The sequence below is a fragment of the Pogona vitticeps genome, chromosome 5, assembly GCF_051106095.1.
Source record: "Pogona vitticeps strain Pit_001003342236 chromosome 5, PviZW2.1, whole genome shotgun sequence".
Lineage (NCBI taxonomy): Eukaryota > Metazoa > Chordata > Lepidosauria > Squamata > Agamidae > Pogona > Pogona vitticeps.
This window is the reverse complement of record NC_135787.1, coordinates 193,797,656-193,817,448: the sequence shown is the minus strand read 5'-3', so window position 1 is coordinate 193,817,448 and position 19,793 is coordinate 193,797,656. Positions and strand designations below refer to the sequence as shown.

The window sequence follows — 19,793 nt, the reverse complement described above, 5'->3', positions numbered from 1 at the left end:
TTCAGTCATCCTAAGACAAATGACATTTTGACCCGGAAGCAGAATAACCAAACTCCTTTTGTTTCAGCCACAATTTTAATATGATTAAATGGCTGCAGATGTTCTCTGTCTCCCTTGTGGCCAGACCCAGAGGCATGGGTGCAAAATAATGTATGAACCCACTGTACAACATAATGGTTGAAATCCTTCTCCTTGAGTAATGTTAGAGTAGGCCCATTGAATGAGTAGGAAACGGGTGAGTCAACTCCTCCAGAAGTTCCAGAGTTAAACGGCTCTACTCTACTTACAACCTGTAGTAAGTCTCATCTAGAGTAGGCCCATTGTATCTATTAAACTTACAGAGGAGTTGATTCACCAAATCCCTAAGGATTCAATAGATCTACTCTAGGGTGACTTATTACACTAAGCAACAAGATTTCAGTCAGCATTTTCTTTCTGTGGTTGTCCTTTTTAAAGGCAGCTTCAATTTGTATTAACTTAGTTTTATCTTTAATATGACACACTGTTCAAATTTGGTTGGTTTGCTGTAGTTTTGAGATGGTTTTTAAAATTTATGTTGCAAGATGCCTGCAAAGGAAGAAAGCAGGTTGTAAATTATACAGTATATATTTGGGAAGGGGTTAACACGTTAACTAAATAACTAATAAGCGACAACATCTAGTTTGATTCCATTGACTTTGAAAGAGGGACAATAAATATAAACCACTGATTTAATTTTGAATTAGTTTTCAATTTTACATTAGACTACTACATTACAAGGCTCGCCTGAAGAAAAGTGGTGTTCTTTTTTAAAGCCATCCACCATTTAACCCCTTTTAGTCTTCACAAACTAGCCTCTGAATTCAACCCAGGGTTTTAAAAGTGCATCCATGCTTTTGTGACTAAGTTGGAGATTGCATTGCATTTCATATTTACTTATTAGTTATATTTATACTTTACAATTCCCCCATTGATCTATCTCACTGTAAGCTCTGCTTGCTTATGGACAGCGGAGAATCCTTCCCTGATTTTACACCCTGCAGCCTCACTGTAACATGAATAGGCTAAATTAATTTGGTAGAAATGTTAATTTAATAATGTCAATCGCTTTGGTTTAAAAATAAATTCAGTTGAATCGCCGCTGTGTGCTTAATTTATAACTTAGTTTATTTTAAGACCCTCATTCGTGCCAGAGACCCCAGAGACATTAGAGTTAAGAAGCTAGTATCCAGGAAGACCTTCTGCCAGATAAAACCTGTCCCCTCTTTAAGGTTGCCAGAAAACTCTATTTTTTTTTCCTGCAGCAGGTTAACACAGTTCCTCCCCTTGGAAATTATAGGATTCTGACTTGGTAGATGAAGCCATAGCCTCTAGATGCAAATCCTTAGAATGCCAGGTCCAGTGTTGAAAATAAACTGTTTTCTCTCAGGCCCACCTCCCTTAAGGCAGTGGTTCCCCAACCTTGGGCCTCCAGATGTTCTTGGACTTCAACTCCCAGAAGCCTCCACCACCACCTCGGCTGGGCAGGATTTCTGGGAGTTGAAGTCCAAGAACATCTGGAGGCCCAAGGTTAGGGAACTATGCCCTTAGGGGATGGAAGATGTTGGTAAATACATCTGATAGCTGAAATTTGCAACCAGTACCTGTGGAAATGTCTATCCTGCATTTGCATGGACACACACAAAAGGGGCATTCAGCTCACGAGAATGCAGAATCTACCTTTCACTTTGCTTTGTTTTTTTGTTTGTCTTCTTTTTAAATTAGGCTAATCCCGAGCTCTTATAATTACATAGAAATGCTGAGATGTGCGGGTAATGTCTGGAGAAATGTCAGTAGACTGAAACATAACATTCAATGAGCTGTAGGAGGTCTCCGGTAGCCTATATGCATATTTTCCGATCCCTTGCATCACAAAATCAAGATTCTTGCATAATTGCAAACAGAGTCCGACCGATCATTGTGCATTCGAATGTGGAATACTCTAGTGTTTGGAGCTTTGCAGATATGACAGCCAGAAAGACGAATTAGTGAGTCCTGGATCAAATCCAGCTTGAACTGTCTCGGGGATGGGGGGAAGCAAAAATGTTGAAAGTGAGTCTGTCCTACTTTGGGCACACCACGAGAAGGCACGATGCTCTGGAAGACAATCATGCTGGGAAAAGTCGAAAACTTCAGGAAAAGAGGAGGACCACTGAGTCGGAGGCAGCATGACAGCCCATAACAACAACCTGCATTAGTCACCTTTGAAAGAAATCAATACTAGATATGTCAAATGGCTTTTTTATTATTATTATTATTCATGTACAAAGAAGTAGATTAATGCATCCCTTTATAATACAGGGTACTATCCTTTCCTTCACCCACATTGTCAAGCTGCGCGGAGAAGTCTCCTGTTGCAGACGAATCAAGCTCAAGGCCCCCTTTTTTCTCCCCCTTCTCTCCCCCACCCCACGACCCATATGCTGGAGTAACTTTACGCCACTCTTAAGATAAGAAGAGGAAAAGGCTACAGAAGTGCATCCAAAGTACAGTGTGTTAAAGACCTTACACTACAAAGAGTTGGATAAAAGATTTAAAAAAAACACTGAATCCTGACGTTAAGCCACCCATCAAACTGTATGGTTTACCTTTTGCGCCAGGTTACATGCAGATCCACACACACACAAACACACATACACACACACACGTTCTAATATTCCTCATCCACATCGTCTTCCTCCCCATCCGCCGAATCTCTCCCTACTTCCTCGTAATCCTTCTCCAGGGCGGCCAGGTCCTCCCGGGCTTCGGAGAACTCGCCTTCCTCCATGCCTTCCCCCACGTACCAGTGGACAAAGGCCCGCTTGGCGTACATGAGGTCAAACTTGTGGTCCAGCCGGGCCCAGGCCTCCGCGATGGCCGTGGTGTTGCTCAGCATGCAGACGGCCCGTTGCACCTTGGCCAGGTCCCCTCCGGGCACCACCGTGGGCGGCTGGTAGTTGATGCCCACCTTGAAGCCTGTCGGGCACCAGTCTACAAACTGGATGGACCTCCGGGTTTTAATGGCGGCAATGGCCGCGTTGACATCTTTGGGCACCACGTCACCCCGGTAGAGGAGGCAGCAAGCCATGTATTTGCCCCGGCGGGGGTCGCATTTCACCATCTGGTTGGAGAACTCAAAGCAGGCATTGGTGATCTCCGGCACAGAGAGCTGCTCGTGGTAAGCCTTTTCGGCCGAGATGATGGGGGCGTACGTGGTCAGAGGGAAGTGGATACGCGGGTAAGGCACCAGGTTGGTCTGGAATTCTATGAGGTCGACATTCAAGGCTCCGTTAAACCTCAAGGAAGCCGTGACAGACGAGACAATTTGCCCGATCAGCCGGTTGAGGTTGGTGTACGTGGGGCGTTCGATGTCGAGGTTCCGGTTACAGATGTCGTAGATGGCTTCGTTGTCCACCATGAAGGAGCAGTCGGAGTGCTCCAAGGTGGTGTGGGTGGTCAGGATGGAGTTGTAGGGCTCCACCACCGCCGTGGAGACCTGTGGGGCAGGGTACACCGAGAACTCGAGTTTTGACTTCTTGCTATATTCTACCGAGAGCCGTTCCATCAGAAGAGACGTGAAGCCTGACCCAGTACCTCCACCGAAGCTATGGAAGACCAAGAAGCCCTGGAGGCCACTGCACTGGTCAGCCTGTGTGAAGAAGACATGTGGGGTTATTTGCATGGATTGCTGGCATTTCAAGAGCTGGACTAGTGAATATTGGCTAGTTCTGAAGGATGGCCTGTTTCTGAAGCTGTCCTTGAGTCTGTTTATGTTGGAGTTTTTGCAAACTTGCATGCTGCCTCTAGCAGGTGTGGCTGGGAAGAACCTTTCTAGGCTGGCGTGACTGTCAATCACTAACCGTAAAAATCAATAGTTCCTTCCCTGCCTTTCTGCTCTGCCTTTTCCCGCTTTCAGTAGCCTGTTGGAAGTTAAGTGAGTCTGTTGAGGCCTGTTCCTTGAAGCAGTCGTGTTTTGTTGAGTTTGCTGTAGCTCTGTTCCCAACTGTAAGTAAATTAAACCTCTTATTCTTTCCTTCTACTTAGGTCTCAGAGGGAGTTATTGAGACTGTGAGTGCCAGTAGATGGGGAAAAACCGGTGGACTAAACTGGGGAACTCAACGCTATTTGGCTTTGTTGATCCCTGGATTTCTGTTGTGCAACTAGAAGAATTTCACCAAAATTCGAAACTCTGCAACAGTTTATGTATCAACAGCAATCATATTATGCATGCGCAAAAGTTCTGCCTGTTGCTGGAAGAAATTGTGGGGGCCATTTTTGTTAGCCAAGGCACCTTCACTCTGTCCTTGCTTCAGTCTATAAGTCACAACCCCAGATCCTCAAAATATGAAAAAATTGCTATTGTCTTGCATACTTCTCTCTTTCTCTCTGCCAATTATTTTTCCTTATTTCTCTCTCTCTCTACTACCATAGGAACTAACCTGGGGAAACCTACATTTTGCAAACCCATATTAAACCATGGTTTAGCAGTAAAGCACTAGCCATGATTGGCCCCATTGGTCACAGCAAACTACGATAATAAAACACTAGGAAGTAGAGGTGGAAGAATATGTAGTATATTCTCAGACTAAGTTGGAAGATTAGGTTTATAACATCCGAGCTGACCTTGCCCTACAAGGGTCTTGAGCTTACAGAAAAATGGAGAATGGGAATCTGGAGCAATTTTTCCCCAACCATTTGATAGGAAGAACAACTCTTTTCTGGAAACAAGAGTTCAGTTAGAAAAGTTATTTTTTGGGACTATAGCTGCCAGCATGGACGCTCAAGGTCCAGAAGAAGAACTTTTCAGAGCTCCTTTACAACTAGCCAATTTGCCACCAAATATTTTTAATTGAAAAGGAAGTTACTCTCACAAGCTACTATCCATGGAGACTCTTTGTGGGAATGACCACCTGGGCATGTCTCCCGACGAGGTAGAAGCAAGCTCAGGACAGTAACTTGTGCAGACTAACAACAGGTAGGATCCTGGGCTCTTCAGCTTTTGGAGCTCAGAGAAACCGTTGATTTAATGGGCACAATCACACTCACCCGCTATTGCCCCAGATCAAAACAAAGCACTGTGGGTGAAGTACGGTATTCATTTCCTCACTATCGTTTCTTGGAAGGGTATCTCTGCATCATTAATGATTTTGCCACATATTGCAAAATTCCAAAATTCACACCCAACGCATCTATGTTGGCCTTTCTGCCGGGGAATCAGGCCCTGCAGGAACCGTGGAGGCATCAACGGGCTCGAACTTTGGGTCTCCGGCTTTGGTCTGCCAGAGAGTTTGGACTTCAATTCCCAGAATTCCTAACTACTGGCTACACTGTCTGCTGCTCCTGGCACCTGAAGTCCAAAATGTCAGGAGGGCATGAGAAATCACGAACTTAGGCTGTCCCTGGCTTCCTTATCCACTCACATTTTCCTTTAAATATACAGTAGTATCTCGGTTTACGAAATTAATACGTTCTCCGGAACATTACATAATGCAAAAAATTCGTAAACCGAAACGCGGATTGCCATAGGAACAGGGATGGCGCTACAAACCACCAGGCACAATGCATCCTGGGGAAACCTTCTTCATAAACCAAAAAGAACTGGGGGGGAGAGAAACATAAACCGAGGCATTCTTTTCAACGGATTTCTGTTTGTAAACCAAAAAATTACATAAATCGAGGCCTTTGTAAAACGCACTACTGTACTCGGTCAGTTTGCTCAGATGTATGAATTTCACAGGCCTGAGGCCACCGTCTCATCCCTATTCATCTACTTTATGGGGGCATAGCATTCTTCTCCCCCCCCAACTTCAATTCCCAGAATTCTCCAAGATTTTCCCAGGAAGAACCCACAAACACGTATGGGCATTTTGCTCACCTGGACAAGCCTGAGGCCTCCTGCTAGGCCTTAATTTCCTGCCATGATGCTTCCTGGAGGCAGCAGTCTTGTTCCAATTAATGCTCTAACCCCCACCCCCCCAGGAAGCTGCCCCCAGCTCCAGAAAGCACTGGGGCAGCTTCCTTCCAGGAAGCACGGCAGCAGGAAATGAAGGTGTCGAATAAGGCCTAGGCCTTGTCCAGGTGAGTAAAAGGAAGGCATTTGCAGGCACAGGTTTGTGGGCTGAAACTCCCCCCCCCCAAATTTTGCCTGGGGAATTTTTGGGAGCATTTTGAGGTTTGGGTTCAAAACCCCAGAGAATGAATCTCAAACCCCCTAGTAGAGTGTGATCCTACAAGAGTGGGGCTCCTTGTACGTGGAGAGGAAAGGAAACAGGTGAGCCCAGCCACTTGCCATTTTGCGGATCCGGCCCAGCACCGTGTCGATGATTTCCTTCCCGATGGTGTAGTGGCCCCGGGCATAATTGTTGGCCGCGTCTTCTTTGCCGCTGATCAACTGCTCGGGGTGGAAGAGGGAATGGTACGGCCCTGTGCGGATTTCATCTGCAGGGAAAGAGAAGCAGCTGAAAAGCAGGACCAACAGAACATCTCCCCTCTTATCCACTTCTACCATGTATCTTCACACAAGTCCACGGCTTTGAGCCGAAACCATTTCTCGATAAGTGTCAGGTTTTACAATAGAAACAGGGGCCTTTCCAGATGTTCTGGAATTGAATTTGCAGGACTCCTTAGCATGTTTTTTTTTTACTGTGGCTGATGGGAGCTGCAGTCCAGCTACCTCTGGATGTCCACATATTCTCCCAGCCCTGCTTCCTCCCCTTGATTTTCCGTTCAGACCACGGCTAGCCTTCTTCCTTTGTATTTCCAGACCTAATCTGTGCCTGCATTTTAAGGGTTTGGAAACATGCCTTTTGGGACGGTAACGCCAAGGGTTCTGGGAGCTGACCGGGTTGGGGGGGATTCTGGGAGCTGCAGTCCAAAAATAGGACTCACATTTCCAGGATCTGGAATGTCCTACTGTTGCCACAAATTGTGATTGTAGCAGAATGTATGTGCATACTTGAAAAAAAGTTCAAGTTTTTGGACTACGACTCTCGGAATTCCCGCAAGCTTGGGAATTTCCGGGAGCTGTCACTCAGAATAACTAATTTTTTTTCTGGTTCCACTCATTTTATCCCTTAAGATGAGGAAAGGGTAGAACAGTGGTCACGGAGGCAGCCCGATCTGTTCCCCACACAGAAAATTGCCAGGGAGGCACCCCTTCCACCGGCTTCCCTACAACAGAGGAGAAGCGAAGGTCTCTCTGTCAGCACACGCAGCCCCTGGAGAGTCCCGAGTTCAGGATTCACCTGCAAATGCCAGCTTACACCGGGCTGCTCCTCCTCCCGATAGTGAAGCTGAACTACAAGCAGGAGAATGGTGGAGTCATGAGCCCGAGACAGAGAGAATGGCAGCACGTCGTCTCCTGCATTCCTGATTTACTTACAGGGTGATTTGAGAGGTTTAACAGGCCAGATGCTGATCCTCTTTGGACCTTATCAAGCAAAAACCCAGCAGCAGGATATGTGGCAAACAAGGCGGTGAAGTGATAGTGAGCACCTGCTTTATAGACACAAGGGATGGGTGGCTGGAAGGGGAAATGGTTGGATGCCTGGAGAGCACCATCTAGCATTATAGCTTTCCCAGCCTTGCCATTTAACACTTTTTTAGTGTCTTAATGACTAGGTGGCACTGGTGTACCTTAATGGCAGTGGCCTCTTTCCTCAGGATAATGCACTCTGCCACACTGCAAAAAAATTGTCCAGGAGTGGTTTGAGGAGTGGGTTGCCTTGGCCTCTAAATTCCCCAGACCTCAATCCGATGGAGCATCTGTGGGATATGCCGAGAAACCACATCTGATCCATGGAGATCCTGCAGCTTGCAGGACTTAAAAGGATCTGCTGCTCATGTCTCGGTGCCAGATACCACAGGATAGGTGCAGAAGTCTTGTGGAGTCCATGCCTTGATGCCTCAGAACCGTTTGAGCAGCACAAGGGGAACCTACACAATATGAGGCGGGTGGTTTTACTGTTGTGGCTGGTCAGTGTAGGTAGCTGAGGCTAAACTCCATAGAAACTGCAAGGGCTTACGGGCCGGATGGTCTCTACGCAGGGTGCCTCTGGAAAAAAACCTAACAGACTCACAACCCCTTGCCATTCCCGTGGAGTTCAGCTTACTCCCCTGGTCCTCTCCTTTGAACAAAGATGGCTGCTGGGGCTAAGCTCATTAGCAAGTTCTTTAGCTCAGTGGTTCCCAACTTTGGGACCCCAAATGTTCTTGGACTACAACTCCCAGTAATCCTTGCTTAGAGGTCAAACCTCCAAGATTGGGAACCACTGAGCTAAAGAACTTGCAAAATCACCTGACAGGACTTTGATTGCTTGATTAAAGCCCCCAGAAGTTCTGCTGGGGAAATTCCAGCCGACTTCTGGGAGATATCGTCCAAAATCCCATTCTTCTTAAAGACTCTCCAGAAACCACCACCACCCCATCTGAAAAAAAAATGGCAAAATGATGTTCTGGAAGATCCATGTGCTCCTGGCGGGTGGGGACGTTACCGATCACCGTTGGCTCCAGGTCAATGAACACAGCTCTGGGGACGTGCTTCCCGGATGCCGTTTCACAGAAAAACGTCTCAAAAGAGGAATCCACTTGCTCAGCCTCGGGCAGGATCTTCTGAGCTGCCTGGTTCCCAGGGATGGTTCCGTCCACCTGGATCCCGTGTTCCAGGCAATAGAGCTCCCAGCAGGCATTGCCCATCTGAACGCCAGCCTGGCCAATGTGGATCGACAAGCACTCCCTCTGGAAAAGAAGGGACAGAGTGCAATGTTTTAGCATATGTTGGCTAGGGGATGATGGGCAGTGTGGTCTCAAACTCTCCTCGCCCCAACAGCAAGGCACGGCCATGCCATTATTCTGTTTCATCTCCCAAGTCAGAGCATGTCCACGCTACACAGGGATTCCACTGGGATCTCAAGGTACCCATTTGATCCCTTGGGTTCATCCTCTGGAATCTTGGGATTCGAAGTTCAGGGAAAGCAATGGAACTTTCTGAGAGAGAATTCTGACCCCCGACACAGCCCAGGACTTAATTCAGTAATCTTTATTGGCATAGGAAAATTAAAAACATACACTTGGGAAATTAATAGTAAATAGAGATACAGTACACATAATAGTTACACGGCTAAAAAATACAGCAAGAAACACAATAGGGGATACTTTGGGGTAGTCTGGTTAATTTTTAGAGACCTGGGAGGAGAGAACTTTTGCAAGAAACTCAGCTACTAAGGCCGTTATTTTTTTTGGGAATAGTCATAAAGGAGGAAACCTGTGAGAAACTGAGGAGGGCCAGAAAAATTTGAAATAATTGAACCTAAGAGATAAGCACGCATATCTTTAAACTCAGGGCAGTAACAGAGAATGTGTGTGACTGAGTCTGGTTCTAAACCACAGAAATTGCAGATTCATTGTTCAAAAGGTACCCGGGCATATCGTCCTTTAAGCATCTCGGAAGGGAAAATGTTCAGCCGAAGCCCAGGACTCCGCAGAATCATATAATGATGGAGTCAGAAGGGGCCTCTAAGGCCATCAAGTCCAACCCCCCGCTCAACGCAGAAGTCCAAGTCAACATAGATATGACCGAGGGCCCACCCATTTTCCCTTGAGGGCCTCCAGCGTTGGAGCGCTCCCCACCTCCCAAGGTCATGGGTTCTCTTGTCGTTCTGCTCCACGGTCATCCTCTTGACAGGATAGAGCTATGACTGTTACAGTGGTACCAAACAGCTATGACGGTACAGCATAAATACCTTCCAAGGCTTCACAATCAGCATCCAGTCTTTATTATCTTTCTTATTCTTTATTATCATAGAGTTTTCCATACCCAGGCACGATTCGTTTTACTTTATCCAACAGTGAAGCAGGGAAACACCTAACACTATGTATCACATGCTTTTTTCTCTTTTCTTTTTTCTTTCTATGGAACACCGTGCATGTGCAAGGAGATTCTCCACCTAAGTCAGAACTTTCATTTCTGCATGGAGAGTCAAAACAGAAATGAAAACCGCTGTTCCGGAAACAGGGTGATTGTTACCTGGGAAAATCAACGATGCAGAAGAACGGAATCGGGACTCGTGAGTTTAGGGCAAGATAACTTGTGAGCGTCACAGATGAATACACATTTGAACCCGCGTCTCTTTATTGGTCTAATATAGTAACCCAGGCTTTTTCATCCTATGGCCAAAGGACAATTTGAGAAGGGTCTGAAAAGCAGGGTTCCACTTCTCTCCTTCTGCCGACATCTTTGCAAGCCTGCTTAGTGCAATCAGGATGGAGTCTCTGAATGCTTTTTAAACTTAAGATCGTTTTTAATATTTGCTTGCTTTTAATTATTTAATTGCATTTAAAATTAGCGTAGGATTCAATTACTTTTTAAAACGTTTATTATATATTTTTAATTCTATTCTATTTATTACAGTGGTACCTCGGTTTACTAATTTAATGCGTTCTCCGGAATGGTTTGTTGTGCGAAAAATTTGCAGACCGAAACACAGTTTCCCATAGGAACGCATGCACGGAGGTGGCGCTATAAACTTCCCAGGTGCAATGCATCCTGGAGGAAACTTGCTTTGTATTGCAAAAAAAAAAAAAAGTAAACCGAGGCATTATTTTCAATGGAAACTGAAAATTATGTTAACCGAGGCATTCATAAACCGAGACACCACTGCATTTTTAAAACCCTCTTCTCTTTAATATTGTCAGCTGCCTTGGGTCCCATTATTGAGAGAAAGGTGGACTATGAATAAAATGAATGAATGAATGAATAAATAAATAAATAAATAAATAAATAAATAGATAAATAGATAAATAGATAAATAGATAAATAAATAAATAAATGGGTCAGGGCCAAAGCCCAATGCAGCAACTTTCAAATCAGCAGAGCTCAATTCTGTTCAGTACTCAAGGCGAAGCTCTTGGCAACGGCTTTCTGGATGGCAAAGCAGAATCTGGTGTCATGCAAGGGCACCATGGCTTAAAACAGCTTCCTTTTGCGGGATAAGAGATGCAGTCGCAGCCTATAAATTCTTGAAGAACCCTAGGAAGCGCCGTTAGTCCTGGATAACAGCCGATAATCCCAGCTCTAACCACTACACCTCACTAACCTCAAAACACATGACTCACCTTTCATCTTATGTTGTATACAAGACCATCCTGTGATGGAGGGAGGGAGAGAAGCCAAAAAAGAGGAACCCCCAGTTCTAAAGATCTCTTCCCCTGAAGGTGAAGAACACGTTCTGCTGGGTTCCTCTCTTCCTCATCGATTTATTCTCCCTAGATTTGGGGTCCCAAAGGGAAAGGGGCACCAGATATGCCAACAGGAGGGGAAATGTGGACCTTCTGCCCTCCCCAGTTTCAGGGCTGGTCAGTAGAGCAAGCAAGGGCGGAGAAAAAGGTCAACTCTGCTGAAATGCTGAAGTGTTGGAGGAGAGACGTAAAGATAAAACAGACTTCCCAATAAGGGGGTGCCAGAGCAAATCAAGTCCTGAAGCATTCATATTTTGGAGATATTATGAGAAGACCCAGATGGACTGGAGAAAGCAATCATGTTTGGAAAATCGAAAGGCAGTAGGAAAAGAGGAAGATGTGGGGTGGGTTGACTTTATAAAGGATGCCATGGCTTCCGTTTACAGAACCCTGAGCAGGGTTGTTAATGATGGGGCCCTTGTGCGGGGGATTAATCCATAGGGTTGCCATCAATTAGCAGCAACTTAATGGTAGATAATGGATCTATACCACAGCCTACCAGATATATTACATGTCTTATATCAAAGTGGATGGTCTCTGTTTTATCGAGGAAACCCATGACCGGTGAAATATAATCTACAATGATATTTAAATAACCAATCAAATTTAATTTAATATTGTATTCTCGGAGGCTTTCACGGCCAGGATCCGATGGTTGTGGGTTTTCCGGGCTGTTTGGCCGTGTTCTGAAGGTTTTTCTTCCTAACGTTTCGACCGTCTCTGTGGCCAGCATCTTCCGAGGACAGGAGTCAGAACTCTTGTCTGTGCTCTGGTTTAATATTGTTCTTTAACTTGGGTGACCTGGTCTCTAGTTCTCACCAAGCTGCGAAACTCATTAGGGGCAGATAAAATGGTAACGAGAAGAGCCACGGATTTGACAAAAGGAAATTAATTAGTGAGTACAATAATACTGGATAATGCCCCCTAAAGGTGTCTTATCTCTGAATATCTATATTCAGAAGTGTAATTTCCTGGAACATAACAAAGGAAAATATAATGAAGGTGGCATTCTTGTAATTTGTCAAAGGTCTTTTCTGAATGGAAAAATTGTTCTCTGGAAAGTACCAGGTGAGGCACATGATATTTACCTGCTCAATCAATCAATCAATCAATCAATCAATCAATCAATCAATCAATCAATCAATCAATCAATCAATCAATCAATCAATCAATCAAGGGTCGGGGAAGCTTTATTTCAACCTCCCTTTATAATCTTTGCTGGCTGGCTAATTCACTGAGTTAGGTATCCGGCTGTGGAGCCAGAGGTTGGGAGTTCGATTCCCCCATGGAGCCTCCTGGGAGAAGAGCCAGCCTGGGTGGCCTTGGGCCAGCTGCACACAGTCCCAGAGTGCCCCTAGAGGAAGGAAAGGGTACTGCACTTCTGAATATCTAACTGGAAAAAACCTGAAAAGGGTCTCTATGAGTCAGAATTGACTTGACAGCGCATGGTGGTGATGATCATTATCATCTTTAGAACACCCGATGTTCATTTTCAAGAATCCACATCTGAACCAGTTTCAAAAGCCATTATGTGTTTCACACGGTGTTCAAGTTAGCTGGGCTTTTATAAATGGTCCAAAACAAAACAAATCATTTTCAGGGTAGATTTTCCGTGTGAAAAAAAAATTCTTATCTACTCTTCGCTAGCTAAGGCAGTCAGCCTGTACACATCCCCCAGAAAACCGAAAGCTGAACAAGTCAATTTTGCATAAAACGCAATGGAATGACGAACTCTCGTTGCCCAGAAGGCCAACCATCACCGTACGCCACGAAGCATCTCTTGTTGGTGATCCCACCTGCATTTAAGCAGCACCAAGAGAGAAAGAGTTTCATTCATAGTGACTGATTGTTTCGTTCATAGTGACTTATTGATGAGTGCTAGGCAAATACTCTTGTCCTTCACCCAGAACTTTTAACGTCTTTCAAACAGTATCAGTAACCTATATCTGAGCTTTATTTTGGTGTCGACACTGACATGTCAGCCCCTCATCTGTCAACCTTGAATGACTCTTCCTATCCCACAACTACAGATGGGGAACCGCAGCTGAGCCTAACAAAGGACCAGCTCCCAGGACTGGACCGTCCACTCACATGTCCTGCCCATGATGTCCAGAGCTCCGCTCTCTTCCTGCTCGGCTGGCCACTCCATGAAGGGGTGGGAGGACAAGCCGAATGGGAAAGGGGCCATTGGGAGCATGAACAGGACCGGCGCCATGGCAAAGACACGTGAGTGACGGTCCAGTCCCGGGGGCCAGACCCTCATTAGGTCCAATTGGGGATATTTGTAAAGATTAAGGTAAAGGTTCCCCTTGACATTTAGTCCAGTTGTGTCCGACTCTAGGGCGCAGCGCTCATCCCCATTTCCAAGCCGTAGGAGCCAGTGTTTTGTCCGAAGACAGTTTCCATGGTCCCGTGGCCAGTGCAAACTAGACATGGAACACCATGACCTTCCCACTATGGTGGTCCCTATTTATCGACTCACATTTTTTACATGCTTTCGAATGGCTAGGTTGGTAGGAGCTGGGACGAGTGACGGGAGCTCCCTCCGTCACGCGGATTCGATCTTACGATGGCTGGTCTTCCGACCTTGCAGCCCAGAGGCTTCTGAAGTTTAACCTGCAGCTCCACCACGTTCCTTGGGAACCTCCTGAGATTCGTGCGGCCCCCTCGCTGGGCACTTTTAAGAAACAACTAAAAACACTCATGTATAAGCAGGCCTTCCCAACAGTTAATCCCAACAGTTAATTCCTGATGACTCTTTCCTTCTATACTCTTATGATTTTTATCTTTGTTTATTTGTAATTTTTTAATTTTTAGTGTTGCTGATTGTAAGCCACCTAGAGTGGTCGAATCTGACCAGATAGGTGGGATAGAAATGAAGTAAATAAAAAAAAAATTGTATTCCTATACAAATATCCCCATCTCTATCCACAACACAACAGCAGTTGCGTTTACATATTCAGAACAATTGTTCTTTAGCCACAAACCATGGTCACTTTGACAACGGCTTCAAAAGGAAATAAACCCACTTAATATATGATAATTGTGTGTCATCAAGTCAAATTCCAACTTATGGCAACCCTTTCCAGGGTTTTCCAGGTAGAGAGTACTCGGAAAGGGGTTGACCAGTCCCTTCTTCTGGGGTCGCCCTGGAAGCATGCGGCTTGCCCAAGGCTATACGGGCTGGCTCTGCTCATGGAGAGCCACCATGGGGAATCTGACTCCCAACCTTCGCCTAAATCACTGAGCTATCCAGCCAACTAAAACCCATTTGAAAGGACTGAACATCTGTCTGGGGTTTTAAGTCATGACCAAGGCTGAAATGCCAGGTTGACTTAAGACAATTTGCAACTTCATCTACTATACTAACAAACCGTTGCCATCATCTGTATCCTCACCTAGTCCCTGAGCCATTTCTTTCTTTCTGAGCCTCGTGGCGCAGTGGTTAAAACGCTGTACTGCAGCTAAAACTGTGCTCACGACCTGGGGTTCAAATCCCAGGTAGCCGGCTCAAGGTTGACTCAGCCTTCCATCCTTCTGAGGTCGGTAAAAAGAGTACCCAGCTTGCTGGGGGGGCAATGTGTAGCCTGTATAATTAAAATTGTAAACTGCCTGGAGAGTGCTTGTAGCACTGTGGGGCGGTATATAAGTCCAATAAATAAATAAATAAATAAATAAATAAATAAATAAATAAATAAATAAATACATACATACATACATACATACATACATACATACATACATACATACATACATACATACATACATACATACATACATACATACATACATACATACATACATACATAAATTCTTCATAAGAGATGGTTGCACAAATTTAAAAATCATGGACACCATTCAAATATAAGCAAAATCCTGGAGGAAAAGGTCGCCTCTGATTGTCCCTCCGCAAGCAGGCGAAGACCTTTCTCTTCGGGCAAGCTTTCTCTGAGTGAACGGCTGCCAATTGGCGTTTTTAGAATGAACAGTTGCGCCCGGCTGCACTGAATTAGAAATGGGGCACCAATTGCCAACTCATCCCAGTTCGCTGCAAAACATGTGCTCGGGGATTTGCCACCCCGCCCCCTCTGGCGGGCGCCCACTCAGAGGCGGCGTCCCAGCTTCCCTGCCCCGCCTCCTCCGGGCACTGCCTCGGAGTGGGTGGCTGCTAGAGGAGGCGAGGTTCGGAACCATGGAACATCTGTTGCAGAAGTAAGCGAACCGGGCCGAATCACAAAAGCAGCAGTTCGTGCCCACTGCCAAACACTAAAAGTGTTTGGCATGGCTTGTGTTTCTTTTTGTCACTTAATTCATTGATCCTTTTAGTATTGTATAATTGTAATTAGATTATAGACTGTCTTTTAATTCTTGTAAGAAGCCTTGGGGGCCTTTTAATGGAGAAAGGTAGGTTAGAAATAGTTTAAATCAATCAATATATTAAAATAAAGCAGTTAATCGTTAAGGTGCCCCAACAGGTTTCTCTCCTGCTTTGCTTTGCTGCCTGCTTGATTTTAAAGGCTAGCGTTCCTATTTTGCTGCCCAGCCAGTCCCGAAGCCAATGATGGCGGGGGCCAGAGGTGCGAGCGAACCAGCATTTCCGTCACACTTGCGCCCACCTGGCTCTACTTTTGCTGCCGATAGCGCTGTCTTTGTTGACACAGTCTTCCATTTCAGAGCGTGTGGGCCTCCAGATCTTGGTCCGGAGCCCAGAGCGAGCTCGAGAGAGACGCAGCTCCCGTCCGTAACAGGTGGAAACCCCATTCAATGGCCTGACATATTTGAGATACCACAACCGTGACACCGAGTGTGTGGAAAAGACATTTCAGCCGAGTGAGATGGCTGCAGCAGGCCACCGACTTCCTTTCCACTCTCTTACAGCCAGAAGGAGTTTTGGCACAGACCGTGACTCATGGGTCGGAAGATGGAGGGCATCCAGTTGTCTCCCCCCCCACCCCAATTCACAGACAGCCCCACGGCCTAGAAAATGGAGCAGGAGAGCACAATAGAAAGCGCCCCTAGTCTATTGCATCAGGAGTATCGCGAAGCCAGCACGGAAAGGGGCAGGAACCACATGTGAGCAGATCATACACAGGGAGATGTCGACTCTTCTGTAAGAGCAAAACCTCTTGAAACACACAACTCTTTCAACGTGTGTTTGAAGCAGCCAGGTGGTGGCAATGGTGACGTCCCTGGCCGTCAAAGTGGCTGCCGTGGTCCCTTGGCTGCTGCCACCTTGGCAACCTCTTGGACAGGCATCACGGACCACAGAGGAAACCCTACTGTGGTTTAAAAGGGTGCACATTTTGCAAAGTGACAAAAGTAACTTTGCATTCCACCTGCTTCTTTCTACGTGTGTCATTGCTGCCAGGGTTAAAACATTAACACCTTCCGATTGATATTTTTTCACCATTGATGTTATTTATCTCTCATTTTCGCTCCCACAAACTCCAAGCAGCATACATGTTTCCCCTCCTTTCCATTTGATCCTCACAAGAACCATGTTAGTTGAGTGGGTGTAACTAGCCCGTGGTGAGTCAGTGAACCGGACACTAGACCAGGATTCAAACTCTGCTCCTGAGCCTTCACCCAGCACTCTAACCACTAGTAAACATCAAGGTTCCCCATGACATTTAGTCCAGTCGTGTCAGACCCTAGGGGGCGTTGCTCATCCCCGTCTCCAAGCCGTAGAGCCAGCGTTTGTCCGAAGACAGTTTCCGTGGTCACGTGGCCGGCACGACTGGACACGGAACGCCATGACCTTCCCACCGAGGTGGTACCTATTTTATCTACTCACATTTGCATGCTTTCAAACTGCTAGGTTGGCAGGAGCTGGGACAAGCGATGGGAGCTCCCTCCATCACGTGGATTCGATCTTACGACTACTGGTCTTCTGACCTTGCAGCCCAGAGGCTTCTGGGGTTTAACCCGCAGCGCCACCACATCCCTACTCTAACCACTACCTCACCCTAGTTCTCTCGAAGCTTGGCTGCAAGCCTCAAAAGAACTGGTGGAGGGAGGGATTTTCTCACCACAACAGAATTGCTGGGAACTGTAGCAAAATATTCTGGGGTGTTGAGGGCTTGAATGGATCACCAAGAGATGTTAAATTTACAAAAGACCTGCTCCTGGTGGAGGTGAAAACTGCTAGAAAAGGTTTGTCATCCCAGCGCCCCGGATTTTTTGACTCTCCTTGGCTGGGATGACTCGGGACGCAAGGGGGCACTCCGAGAGGTACTGTTCTGCTGCTCCTTGGTCTCGAGTGCCGATCAGACCGAGAGACCGTGCCACGCCTCCCTCTGTGGCATGCCACTGTCATTCACCGGCTGGCTCTCCCACTCCATGCATCCCTCGGCGACAGGCCGATCTTCTTTCTGGATTTGCCAGCATAGCTTGGAGGACATTCCTCGGGGTGAACGGAGCCGGGCGTTCAGCGTCTCGCTCGTTCAACAGTTTGGTTTAAGTGATGCCACCTGCTCCATCCAGAACGGTGCCTGGTATGCTGGGGACAGTGACCGCAGCATGCCGAGCGCCCAGCTCCAGACAGCCAGAGATTGCCAGCTGAAGACAGACAGACTGGCTTGTAGAGATCATCCTCGACCACTCCAAAAATGCATAATAAAACTTTCTGCTCCATGAGCCTGAGAGCCGAACACTTCCCAGTTTTGCCAGAGCAGAGACAAAAGAATCTGCTTTTCCTATTCAAACTTCCATGCAAAACATTCAAGGAGGCAAAATGATAACGGAGAACAATAGTCTTTTATACGCCAATCTTTTGGCACGGGACAATGGGAAGTCCCAGAAATTCAGCTCAGGCCACATTGACTTCAGAACAATCCTATTCACTTTCCCTGGCCTGCTTACAAGGAAAACAAGACCGGATCTTGGGATCGCAGAAGACAGATCTCTGCATGGGGGAGGGGGCAGGGAAGACTCCCCTTCCCCTTAATTAATTAGTGTCATGAAGCCTATTAACATAAACAACTAGGATAAGAAACAGGGGTGTTTGTCAGAAGTGTCAGTTAAGCAGTTTTGTGGTTGAGTGTGTGGCAAAGACGACCCCCCCAAAAAAAACAGGGAACAAAAATTTTAAAAGGTTTTCAAAAAAAATAAACGAATGCTACGAATCTCCTTTTAGCAGTTCAGCCCATGGAAATTCCAGGAGACAAAGGCAACATGGCAGGTTCCTCTCGTGCAGAGGAAAAGGAGGAGGTGGAAATCAGCAAAAGTTCAGTCAGTTTCATAGCTAACCGTGCTCATAACTGGAGTGTGAAATCATACAGGGTAAAGGGCAGGGGCGAAGGGAAGAAAAGCAGCGAATTTTTGTATTGCAGGCTCTCCGAAACGGACGGGGAGGGGAGGGAAAAAAACTTCAGCTGTCAGAACTTAGATCCTGAACTTTGCAAGTAAATCGGTTAAGCCCCCGGAGACAGAAAGAGAGAAAGCAGGGTGGGGGTGGGTGGGAAGAAGACCACTCTGAAATGCCCTTTTTCAGGCTAAGAGCTGAGCTTTTACCTTATAAGGAGCAAAACACCCATCGGAGGGACTGAACACTCATTGATAACTTCTCCAGGAAAAGGGATGAACACAAAGTTACAAGCAAGAGATTTCCCCACCACCACCATCAACACCCAGTTCAAGAGAAAAAATCAGGATAATCCATTCACGGGTCGGATTTAAAATCCTGAACCAGAGGAAGAAGAGTACAATGTATGGCCTTACCATAATGATTCTTTACGCTCCAGAGATCCCAGCCAAACAGCTGCTTTCCCTCCTCCCACCAAATTTATAACCCAGCCAGAGCTGACTCCACCTGAAAAGGAACCCCGCTCCTCATTTAAAGCAACAGGCGCATGGACGGAAATCTTGGTTTGCAAAGAATGGGATCCCACCCTCGTTGGGTCCTTTCTCTGTGCTGGGCCTGGAAAACCTCCCTCCATCTCTCCCTCTTCCCCCCCACCACCACCTCCACCGGTTGCTGGGACTTGGCGTGAAAGGAAGGCTGGAAAAGTCACACTGGCGCATCTCTAGGACTGAATGGAGAAGCCCAATTTCGAACCGCTTCAAACTCTGCCCCGGAGGGTCAGACAGTTCACGGCAAAGGCCTTCTGGCTGGACAGGCGTGCCAACACTGGACTTCAGCAAAGCCTTTGACAAAGTGCTGTTCTGATTTGCAGGCTGACTAGCTCCGGGCTGGGTAGCACAAGGTAGATGCACCGTGGGTTACAGAATCGTACTCAGAGGGTGATGATAAATGGGTCCTTCTCCAATTGGGAGGGGGTAACAAGTGGGGGAATCCCCAAGACTCAGCCCTGGGCCCGGTGCTCTTCAATATCTTTATTAATGACTTGGATGAAGGAGTGCACGGAATGCTTGTCAAATTTGCAGATGACCCAACACTGGGTGGGATAGCTAATACCCTGGAAGATAGAAACAACACTCAGCATTATCTGGATAGGCTTGAGCGCTGGGCTGGAAACAACAGAAAGAAATTTAACAGGGAAAAGTACAACGTTTGACACCTGGGGCGGGGGAAATACTATGAGTGAGAAGGATCTTAG

General features: G+C 46.4%; 1 protein-coding gene across 1 annotated transcript; it reads right to left on the bottom strand.

Moving 5' to 3' along the window:
• Positions 1–2,243: 2,243 nt before the first annotated feature.
• On the bottom strand, positions 2,244–19,103 carry LOC110089545 (tubulin alpha-1A chain). Its single transcript, XM_020812699.3, has 4 exons — positions 18,955–19,103; positions 8,493–8,736; positions 6,290–6,438; positions 2,244–3,649 (listed from the first exon to the last, which is right to left on the bottom strand). Exons 1-4 carry the CDS (start codon positions 18,955–18,957, stop codon positions 2,669–2,671), a joined length of 1,377 nt encoding a protein of 458 aa, XP_020668358.2. The 5' UTR covers positions 18,958–19,103; the 3' UTR covers positions 2,244–2,668.
• Positions 19,104–19,793: the final 690 nt, after the last annotated feature.